General features: G+C 40.8%; 1 protein-coding gene across 1 annotated transcript in view; it reads left to right on the forward strand.

The window, feature by feature from the left end:
* KNL1 (kinetochore scaffold 1) overlaps window positions 1–9,252 on the forward strand; it is a 19,751-nt gene extending 10,499 nt beyond the window's left edge. The window contains 16 exon segments of the mRNA XM_029084648.1: window positions 217–361; window positions 1,070–1,137; window positions 1,372–1,470; window positions 1,874–1,989; window positions 2,781–2,871; window positions 3,634–3,750; window positions 4,382–4,469; window positions 4,928–4,996; window positions 5,421–5,460; window positions 5,560–5,655; window positions 6,112–6,212; window positions 6,521–6,589; window positions 6,735–6,844; window positions 7,477–7,595; window positions 8,913–9,035; window positions 9,147–9,252. Coding sequence (XP_028940481.1) covers window positions 217–361; window positions 1,070–1,137; window positions 1,372–1,470; window positions 1,874–1,989; window positions 2,781–2,871; window positions 3,634–3,750; window positions 4,382–4,469; window positions 4,928–4,996; window positions 5,421–5,460; window positions 5,560–5,655; window positions 6,112–6,212; window positions 6,521–6,589; window positions 6,735–6,844; window positions 7,477–7,595; window positions 8,913–9,035; window positions 9,147–9,252 — 1,557 coding nt within the window.
* The last annotated feature ends 2,260 nt before the right edge of the window (window positions 9,253–11,512 follow it).

Genomic DNA, 11,512 nt, shown 5'->3' on the forward strand with positions numbered 1-11,512 from the left:
GTTTTGCAGCTTTACTTCCTACATGTCATCGTAGGAAATGGCTTAACTAGCCATCCACTGGTTTGTCAGGCTGATCAGACATAAAATGTGCCGATACTAAAAACAAAACAATTCTGAATGTCAGGAAGCAGCTACAATAAACTACTGACTGACTTACTCTTGTATTGTTTCATATAACTCTCTTAATGTATTTTTTTTTTAACTTGCTAATATTAGGTTGCTTTTGGCACTGTGTCTCAAAGCCAAGTAGAAGTTCATGAAGGTGAAGATCCTCCAAATCAATCAGCTAAAAGCCCTGACTGTACCCATGCCAGCACCAGCAGCTCTCTGGATTCTGTCAAGGCTGACACAGAATTAACAAGTAAGACTTCCTGTCTGGTAATAGTTTCAAACCTTGTGTTCTTTATGCTTAATCAAGGAAGAGCATCACCTGTAGTATATATTTCATTTGGGAAAGGCCTTAAATGCCTGTGTGACAGCGTCCCACCCAGCCAGTCATCATGCTTTTACATTCAGGGTAGGAGTCCAAGGCATTCAAGGAAAACTGAGATGAGAGCAGGATTTAAGCACAGCTTTGTTTTCAGGGCACGTTGGGCTGATGAGGCAGTTCTGTTAGGTTAGCACAGAGCAAAGCCCCGTCTCAAACTCTGCTGGCCCACGATGATTTTAAGCTGGTTCCACACAGCTGTGTTTTTCCCTTGAAATCCCAGTCCCTGTCTGTGTAGGGAGACAGTTCCCTGCCCTCTGTGAACTGGTTAGAGTCTCCTTCTCAGTTTTATTGCTTTTCAGGATGTTACGTATGGCTTTCCTCCCACGGAAAAATGAACTCTGTCACTTCACACCCGCTCTGACACAGACTTTATTTTACAGCAGATTCTTAATTTGATCCTCCTTGTTTGTCCCAAGTAGTTGTTTCCTCAGTTACTTCCTTCAGCACTGGAAACACACATAAAGGTCAAACCCTACATTAAAATTGCTTTTTTTTTATAGAACTAATGATCATAGGTTCCTATTTCCACAGCAATATTATTAACCCCAGCTATTTTTTTTAATTGTTTATTTTTGCTAGTTCAGCGAAGCAGTCAGATGGAGTCCCAGCTTCTCACAGATAGCATTTGTGAAGAGAACTTACGGGAGGTACGTAAATAGCTCAAAGATGCTCACTTCTTGTCCTAACAGGAAAATACTTGTGTGCATATGTGGAAGTCAGTGTTCTTGCTTGAAATATGTACTTGGCACAGAGCAAAGCCCCATCTGAAATTCTGCTGGCCCAAAGATTTTTAAGTTGTTTCCAAACAGAGTAAGTCTGCATGTCAGCACTGTGCTCTTGGAAGAAGACTCCTCAGAGTGTGTTTTTCCTAATTTTTACAGAAATTTCAGAATGGTGTTATCACAGTTGGGGAGTTTCTCACACTTCTTCAAGTCCATGTTCCGATTCAGAAGCCCCGGCACAGCCATATTCCAGCCCCTGTGAGTATCTGAAATACTTGAGCCTGTCGGATTTATTTGATGTGCCCAAGACTGGTTGAAAATTGGGAACTTCCATTCAGAATCACCCAGAGCTATCTTGTTTTACGGTAGAGCTCTCATTACCTGGATAATCTATGCATGTTTTTCAAGTCTTCATCTAAAAGGAAGTTAACATCTTTCAGTTTTATTTTGTTTTTTTCCCGTTGAGCGATGATGTCCCAAAAATAAGTCCATGTTCAAATGTGAGGAAGCGTGAGGCATAAAAGTGGAATGAGCTCTCTAAGGTGATGTGACTAACTTGTTTCTGGGCCTTTTGCTGGTTTCTGTACATGGACTGATTGGAATTTACTGTTTCTGCATCTCTCTCTCTTTTTCTCCACCATTTTTCCCTGTTTCTCCCCAGTGTGCAGTCCGTGCACCGCCTACGCCAGAAGACCTCCTTTACAGCCAGTATATTTATCGCCCCAAACTGCGTATTTATGAAGAAGATTGCCAGGCCCTTTCTCAGAAGATAGATGAGTAAGTGTTTTTTCAGTCCCAGAGTGTATTAGTAATTTTATTTTTCAGCTCTGGTTGCATGCAGAGTGACCTGAAGAAAGTTAATACACTACATATGGGAAAAATAAAAAATTATCATTAACCTGCTTTATGCTGGTAGCCAGGTTATTACAGGTTTAGATGGTAGAGGGCTAACTCTCGGGGAGGAGTTATTGTCATGGAGATAATTAAAGTTTGATTTTCCTCATGTAATTTATCTTTTACTAATAGAGTGTTTCAGTTGCACATCAGAAATATTAGAGTAAAACTTTTTAAATTTTATCAAAAATAATCAAACATAGAGAGCAGAATCGTAACAGGTCACAATTTTCCAGTGTTTTGGATTGAAATACAGTTATCATGATTAATTTTCTTATCTGAAGGACACTTCTGGTCTGAGTCATTATGCCTGTTACAATTTATGTGCAAAATCAAGTTTTATGATAAAACTGAAAATCAGTGGTAAGATTTTCCAAGCCTCCTCAGCAGCACTTCCTATTTCTTTGGCTCTCCAGCTCTCCACCTCCTGTTCTGACCTGACCTCTACAAAAAGACTATGGGAAGTGAACTTGGCATTACGTGCTAAACAAACATGGCCCCTATTTAATCAAGGCTTACAGGGTCTTTCCAAGATGCAAGACCCAGCTAAAATAAAATATTTACATTTCCATGTTTTAATTAGAAAAGGGGAATGAATTGTATAAATACCAACATGCTGCTCTGTGCTCGGTGCAGTTGCGAGAAGCCTTTCAGCTTTTTTCTCCACGTTTCAGGTTAAAACTGTATGCAAACATGCAGGATCAGCTCCTGGTGGATGTGAATAAGAGCTTGTGGGAAGTAATGAGAACCTGCTCTGATGAGGAGGTAATACTGCATGGAGAGATGATGTTGTTTCTTATATTAGGAAGAAGTAAGGTTAATTTATGTATTCAAATAAAATAAGAACCAGAATGGTCACAGAATAGTGGTAGGCAGGTAGATGATGCAAGGGAAAATATTTTCAGGCTGGAAAACTGCTATGAGAATCTCTAATACGTCAGAAGGATGCGGGGATATGTGCCCTTTAAATTATATTAAAGGGAATATGTTGCTATAAAGCAGAAAAACTTGGTAATTCAAGTTGATAATTCAGGTTAGTTGAGGGCAGAAAAGAGAAGAGAAACTTCAGAGGGGCCTAAGCAAACAGTGCAATTTTGAAGGGAAAAAAAATGAACTGCTCTTATTGTAGAAACTCTGTTGCTTTGTTGGTGGAGCAGAATTGTCAGTTAACTTAAATGGTGATTTGGTTCAGAAAGACACGAGGTGTTGCAAGACATCTAATGAACAGAAAATATGTGTCATTACACCAAAAATAAAGCTGCATACAGGATTTGGAGGGCAACAATGTTGTCACAAGCCAAAGCACAAGATGAAGCCGGGGGGTAATGTAAAGGAGAATGCCAATGAAAATGGACAGGGATTGTCCAGTCTTTAATGTGATGGAATTTGCAAGTGCCATGTAGTACGGCTACCAGAGAAATGGGATACTGGGGGGAGCAGAGAAAGGAGAAAGAGTCTAAAGGTTGATGGAACAATCTTTTGCACATTCCCATTCACTTTCTTTTCTGTATTTTCCTCTCATTGCAGTTGAAGAGCTTTGGAGCAGAACTGAACAAAATGAAATCCTATTTCACCAAGGAGAGTAAAATCCTGGCTCACAACGAGAAAGCGATATTGTACGGCAAACTGCTGCAGAGCGCGCAGGTAACGTGCCACGAGGCTGCAGAGGCTCAGCTTTACATAGGAACTTCTGCCATAGTTCATCCATCTTTGGCTGGCGAGTTTAAGAGCCCAATTATTGTATGTAAGTGTGCAGCCTCTTGAAAGTTTCCTTCTTATTAAATGTACTTCCCTTTTATTCAAATACAAATGTAAAACACATCGGGACAGTGACTTTCTTGCACCTACACTATAGAAACCTGCGTAAAAGTTTTGGCAATTAAAGTAACAGTGGAAAAGGGGAGTATTAAAGGAAATGCCATCAGAAATGAGCTCTTTAGTAACATCAGTATTAGTAACTAAAAAGGACATGCAGAAGTAATGCATCGTGATTGGTGGCAGAAATTTGTATGTGTTAAAAGCTCCAGGAATTTATTTATTTCCATATCTTATCTCGTCCCTTCATAAGTCATTAGGGAGGTACCTTGTTAATTATCTGGTACTTCCTTACGGCTACTGCCTTAGGGTTTGTCAGTCTGCATCTTCATTCTAATGACAGATTATATCAGCTTCTTGAAGTAGTTTCTCAGCAAGTAAAGATCCACATGATGGTCCTAGGAGACAGTTGAGCTCTTTAAAAAATGTCACTGACTTGAGTACAATTTTCCCATCTCAGGAACAATACGGAAAGGTCCAGTCAAGAATAGAAAAGCTGGATGAATTGCTGGAGGAGGCAGAGAGCTGTGTTGTTGCTCTGGAAGCAGGTTTGTGTTTCCAAACCAGCACCTGATGTGCTGATTTCTCTCTTTTCTGCAGCACTGCCGTTTAAACGGTCAGTTCACGATTCTGTGTTTGGCAGTGGCTTGGAATTTTACAGTTCCTTTGTTACAAGTATTTGCTAGGCCTAAATGCCTTCATTTGTCATGGCAAACTTGTCTTGTGGGAATCATTTACACATCACATGAATCCTTGGAGTGTATCTGCGCTGAATACAGAACTATAATGGAAGCCTGTGAACATGAAACCAAGCTGGCTAAATGTGGTGGCGATAACAGTGCAGCTGCTGGCAGCACGCCTTTTGGTTCTTGATTTTGGTAGATACCCTGCTGGCTTTTTTTAGTTAGCTTTGAAATACTAAGATTTACAAAACCCACAGACAAACAAAGGAACCTAAGTATTGAACCTGGGAGTTCTGCAGAGACCTGACACTTCTTTCCCATAGATTGTGACTGGGAAGGATGGGACACAGACAGCAGTAATGAAATGGCAGAAGGGAGAAGCCTCCAGGAAGGTAACAGCACCAGCTGAATGGCGCTTTTTGGGTTGTCCTTTTTTAATTCTGGGGAGGGTGATACTCGACCCCCACCCTGGTTTATTAATTCTGCTGTGGATGCAAACTCTACTGCTTTCTTTTCTGCATTGGATAGAGTAATTACAGAGATGTTAAAGTATGAAAAGGACAGGTTTTTTCCCTGGGAAAATGGAGTTTAGAACTTGGTACAGTGTGACTTGAAGAGTGTGTGCTGGGTGTCATATTCAGCACTTTAATTGTTCATTAATCACTGAACTCAACCTTTGTTGAGCGCTGATTTGTATCCAGACAGGAGTAACAGCCATTGGGTGGAGATCTTCCATAGCAAGAACAGTGGCTGCACAGCAGGTTAGGCCTTTCTTTGCTGCTCTTTTCTCTCAGAGCTTTTTTCCCTTTCTCTTAGAATTGGAAAGCCTCAAAGCCCAAGAAGAGGAACTTCAAAGGTAAGATGTCAAAGAGGATCTTGTGCACATCCAGGTTTTAGAGGGGTGGTGGTTTTTTAATCGTGTGCTACATCTCATGAGGTCGGTTTGTCTTTGCAGAGAACTGTCAGATCTGGAGACTCAGAATGAGCAAATGCTTGCTGAGATAAACCAGCTGAAGGAAAAAAACTGCCAGGAACTCCTAGAGAGTTACGAGTAAGGAAAAGACCTTCAGGTTATATTTGTTATCAGCTAGTTCTGGGGCCTCACATTCCTATATACATGGTTGTGGTTTTGTTTTTCCTTATTTGATTTGGGAAGTCTTTGGGTGCCCATCCTGCAGCCTAGGATAAGCAATAAAGCCATGGTGAACTGTCGTGTGTGATGCGCTGTTCTTCTAGTAACAACTTTGTGGTCATATTTTGCATTCAGACTTGTAAATCCAACTCCCCTCCAATTCCAAAATGAACATTTATGTAAAATGAATAATTTTATGCTTGTGTTCCCAACAGATTCTTACATTCTGTTGAAAAGTGAAAATTTTGTTGGTGTATTATGTAGTAATAGCTGCAAGTGCACTTAATACTCTGATCTTTGTCCTTCAGGTAATTGTTTTGGTTGGTTGGTTGAAACTTAAGGTGATGATGTGAGTTTTTTTCTCCCCCTTTTTAGCTTCACTGAGTGGGAGCTTATTGAATGGAGTGAACAGCAGGCAGTCTTCAGTTTTCTTTGTGATTCTCTTGAGCTCACAGTTGTGTTTGGACCCCCGATAGGTAAGTCACAAAGTTGGTAGGTTCTAGTTCAATGAATTTGAAAGGTTAATTAGTTACATAATAGACACCTAAAGTTTCTATACTTATGAGGATCTGCTAAAAGGAAATCAAAAACAACTTCAGAATCAGCAGGAGCATGTAAGCTGAGGGGGTGGCTTTGAATATGAACATTCATGTAGTAGAATGGCTTTCTATGAAAATTCAGGAACGTGTGTAGTGAATGGCTGTTTCTGAAGGGGAGGAGCTGTAACTCCAGAACTAAGCATAGAAATAACTGCAGTTTGAGTTTTTTTTCCTTTCCTTTTCAGATGGTGATGTTTTTGGTGAAGATCCTTCCAGAAAGATAGTTAGCCTGAACTTTGAATCTCTCTTGGATGGTAAGATTTTTCAAGTAGCTTGAAAGTAGCTGCCCTGATAATCTGTTCTTGGGAAGACATCTGTAAATGTGTGGTTTATCTGCTAATGCATTACTACGTGGCTTTTAAAAGACTTCTGGCAATGTGTTTTTCTTTTGTGTTACAGAGGAAAAAGCTCCACCCTCCTCGTGTTTAGTCCAAAGACTCATCTTTCAGTTCATTGAAAGTCAGGGATGCTGGTCAGAAAAATGTCCCATACTGTACTACTTGCCTCAGGTAATGTCCCAGGAAAGCCTGTAAGACTCTGGAAAAACTTTAAATCTTTTCTGTCACAGAGAATAGAAAAGGGCTGAAACTGAGAACAAAAAGCATCTTAATGATAAACAAAAAGCATCAATGCAACTCAGAAGCATCTTAATGATAAACACTTCATCAATGCAACTCAAAATCTGCTTCCTGAATATTCTGAGGTGCAAGGGGAAGTACCTGTCCCTGAAGGCAAGAGTCCTAAAAGCTGTGGTTTCTTCCTTGTTTGCTGCATTACTGTCTGCCTTAGGGAGTTCTTAAAATGGTTTTCTTTTGCTAGCAGAAATTGAAGAATTGAGCTGGATTACATTCTGCTTCCTGAAGAATTAATGGTTTAAATTGCCAAGCCAAACTTGGTGTTCCTGCATGTCTGTGTAGCACAGCTGCCAGAGCTAAAGGGAGAAACTCAGGGCAGGGAATGTGTATTTGTTGTCCTGCTTGTACCGTTTCATTTTCACATCCAAAGGGAGATAGCAGTTATAGCAGTTCAACTACTTTCCTTTTTTTTTTTTAATACTTTATAGGATAAACTGCATTTTCAAGTGTCACACAGTTTACCAGCCTGAGTGCCAATGTGATTGCTTTTCCAATTGCCCACTTAGGTTCTTCGTGACGTCTCTTCGGTGGTGAATCATTGCAAGATCTTAGGAGAGGAGATTGAATTTCTGGAGAGATGGGGTGGAAAATTTAATCTTCTGAAGACAGATATCGATGACACAAAGTGAGTGACTTCAGATGGAATTTACACCAGTCCTTCAGAGAGTCTCGAGATAATCAGGGACAAAACACTGAAATATTTTCAATTTGTTTTTTCTTGAAACTGAGATTTTATGCCAATATTTCTAACAACAATCTGATTCATTTGAATACAATTGCACTATAATATCCAAATGCATGGAAATGAGGCTGTTCTTGGATTCAGCCACTTGCTTACTATCATATAACCTCTCCTTCCTTGCTGCTTTCCTGTTTGAGTTGACTTGACTCTGTCACTTAAAACTTTAGGTCAGGGCGTAGCAATGCAAAGGAAACAGAGCCAAGAGTTTATCTGCAGCTTAGTGCTTTGTTTCTTTTAATCTTCTATTTGCTTCAGCCCAGAAGAATCAGTTGCTGGAGGATGAATGCACTTTAAAGTTTATTTTTTATAGTTTTTATTTTCTCATACTACTTCCTGATTTTAGGGCATGTTCTAGTGGAGCAAGATAAATACCACTTCACTTTACCCTTCTGTTATTGACACATATCCTTAACTCAGATGTGCAGTTACCCTTGCTCTCCATGCCTTGATGCTGTTCCCACAGGTTGTTCTAATTGTGTAGAACCCTTTGCAAGTGTGTTCTACTACATGCCAAAAATCACAGAAAAACTATATTTGAGTCACCAAAACAGATGCAAGGGCAGCCTGTGCTCAGGAAGTTACAACTGGTTGGAGATTTACCTGGAAAAGACCTGGTTTGTGCTTGTTGTAGCTCAGTTTCATCTGATTCCTGAGTATTGTGTCCTTGGTGATGGTCTTACCCCTATTTAAAACAAAAATCAATTCTGGCCTCCTGTACATTGTCACAGGCCAGGGCACTGTGCCAGACAGATCTACTCTGATTTCAGTGGGGTTGGGTTCATGGAACAGCCTTTGAATTTTGGAACTGGGGGTCGATCAGTCCTACTTAAAACTTCAGAAGACTTCAGCTACCTAGGAATCCTTTATGTTAACCAGAAAACATTCTTGATTATTACTCTACGTTCTCCCATGATTTTTGAAAGGTTCTGTGAATTATTTGTGTATTAACTTTTTCTGTGAGGACAGCTGGAGTTTTGTATTCTAACTCAGAGTTACAATGCTGATGGCACTAGAGTGGAAAGGTTCTTTTAACGTTATTTATGAAGTTACTGTTAGTATCTGCTGGATCTCTAGAAGTTATTGAGCTTCTTGCATCAATGACAACACTTGTTTTCACTTCTGGAACCCAGTTCAAAGGTGGTAGCAGTACATTGGAATATTTTCTATTGATCATTTTGTTTGTGTTTATTTCACATACAGAGTGAAGCTTTTGTTCTCTGCTTCTGCAGCTTTTGCAAAGTTTGAGTTGACCCTGTCTCTATCTGCCAACTACCCAGCTGCTTCACTGCCTTTTACTGTCCAAAAACAAATTGGGAATATTGGGTGAGTTGAACAGAAAGAACCATCCCGTATGAGTGAAGTTTCAAAGCTAGGGATGGGGAATTAAATGCTCCCTGTCCTCTCAAACACATGTGATCATTTTATCTTTCTCAGGGAGGAGGAGATTTCTGCTGTTCTCTCCAGTGTTCCAACTGGTCACCACTATCTGCGGAGAATGGTCAGCTTGATTCATCACAATCTGCTCCAGGATCCCAGATGAGTCACTAGACCCACGTGCAGGACTGAAAAAGTCAGACTGGATATTCTTTGATTTTATTCTTGTAAGAGTTCAAGCTGTCTCTCACCAGAACAGCAGTGCTGTTAGCCACTCAGTTCTTTTGTAACCTTGTCTAATAACTGTTTGATATCCAGGGTGCCTGGTGTAGGCCACAGGCTTTTATAAAGCAGAGGTCTGTGAAGATAAATAAGGAAGAGTTTCTCGTGTCTTTTATAAATCCAACCCGCCCTTTATTTTCTTTCGGTCACCGGTGGTCCTGGCCTCCTTGTATAGTCTTTCCTAGTATGGATATTCTTCTGACATAGCATTAGTTTTGTTCTGGGTTGATTTACAGAGCTCTTGCATAAACCAGTGATGAGTATTTTCTGAATTAATATGACTGGAATTTACTTTCACTGTCATTACTTCACTGCTGCGCAGCATCTTAATGTACCACATCACGTTTGATTTTTATCCATTTCCTGGAACCCCTCCCAAAGCACAGAAACCATCATCCTGCTTCTGATTAACCAATCACCTGTCATAATTAACCATAATTTTGCCATGAAGACTCAAGATCCCTGTGCTTGAGCACAGACTTTGCGGTGCGACACACTCGGTGCCATCAGGTTCCCTCTGTGTGACCCTCTCCAGCTAGAAGTTTGCTCTGATACTCGGTGTCCTTGCCCAGTACAGTCCAGCTCCTGGTTCTGGTACCTTGTCTGAGTTTGTGATGGTTAGAATGCTGGTGAGGAGAGTGAGATTTGAATGTAGGCGGTGTCTGTAGTATCCCTGGTGCAGTGCAGTGGCTCTGTGTACGTTTGTGTATGACGTGGGCTGAGCTGTCGGAGCTGATCTGACCCCGGCTGAGCTGACCCTGTAGAAGTGCCAACCACTCCTCAGCTCTCTGTTCTGGAGGCAGATGCAAATTTTGGTCTCTCTGTAAAATATGTTGAATTTTAAAGTGTTTTCATGTGTTTAAGTGTTTATATATTTTTGTCTTTTTACAAATTTTCCTTCTATTTGGAAGGTGGAAGTTCATTAAACATTTGAATTCTTGCTCTTCCTCCTTCAAGTTGTGGTTATTGGCTGAGCAGTTTAAACTTGGGACTGGAAATTTGCCTACTACTATTGGAATAACTTGGTTACTGATTTGAGAGGTTTTTTCATAATAGGAACTTTTTTTTTCCCTTGTGTTTCCTGGTGTTACCTTCCTGTGGCCTGGCTTTCATAGGATTTGGGGGTTTTTTTAATTAGGAAAAGAGTGCCTAAGTTCCAAATTACTTGAGTATTATACCTGGAGTTAAATTTCCCAGGGTGTTGTATCAGCATTATTAACCAGAGGAGGGTGCTGCAGCAATATTCCATGAGCATTATCCAGCCTGGGCTTTTTTGTTTGTCTGGTTTAGTTGCCTTTCAGCATATTTACAAACTAAAGAACAAGGTAACTATGAAAACAAGTGAGTTCTTGGTAGAGTTTATTATATTGCTTTGGATATTAACTCAAAGCAGCAGATGAAACAAAGCAAAATGAAGCCATGCATTTGCAGTAGAAAAAGTGGATTAGGCAGAAATTAAGCTGTTCCTTTTTTGTATTTAAATTACATTTGTACTTGACACTCTTAATTAAACTCCTCTGAGGGCATTGGGACTTAAAGATCATAACATCTGTCACCTATAGGACTTGGTATATTATTGTTAAAATCTTCACAGCCATCATATATTTATCAAAAAAAAGTATTATTTCCTAAGGCAGATTTTGGTGAGAACGGGGTCCCTGGAGCTTTGCACACAGTGGTTATTGCAGCCCGTGCTCGGGTGTGAGGCTGGATGGATAATACTGGAGAACTCTGGTTTCCATCACCCATCCCCTGCAGTTCACGGAGTGAAGCTCAGAGCTCTCAGGTCCTGGCTGTACCTTCATTTCCAAACCCAGCTGTGTCAATGTTCTCATCTGCTCCTGCCAGGCTGGTGCCTTTGGAACCTCCTGTCCTTTATCTCTGGGTGAGGCTCCCGCGCTGGCAGCGCTGCGGCGGGTCAATAAACATTTCAGTGAAAAGCATAAAACTCTGCAGATGTTCCTCACACGACTGGCCTGGGAGCAGCTCGGTGGGTTCTGCTGCGTTGTCTGCTGTCAGGAGATTTTAATTTCGCTGTCTGTGCTCACAGGTTCTGCTGGTTTGTGGCAACTGTTGGTGCTGCCAACACAGCCGGGGCAGGAGGAGCTCCGTGTAACGAACGCCTGGCCGTGAAAAGCGGCATG

Source organism: Antrostomus carolinensis, unplaced genomic scaffold, assembly GCF_000700745.2.
Source record: "Antrostomus carolinensis isolate BGI_N321 unplaced genomic scaffold, ASM70074v2 scaffold39490, whole genome shotgun sequence".
In the NCBI taxonomy this organism is placed as follows: domain Eukaryota; kingdom Metazoa; phylum Chordata; class Aves; order Caprimulgiformes; family Caprimulgidae; genus Antrostomus; species Antrostomus carolinensis.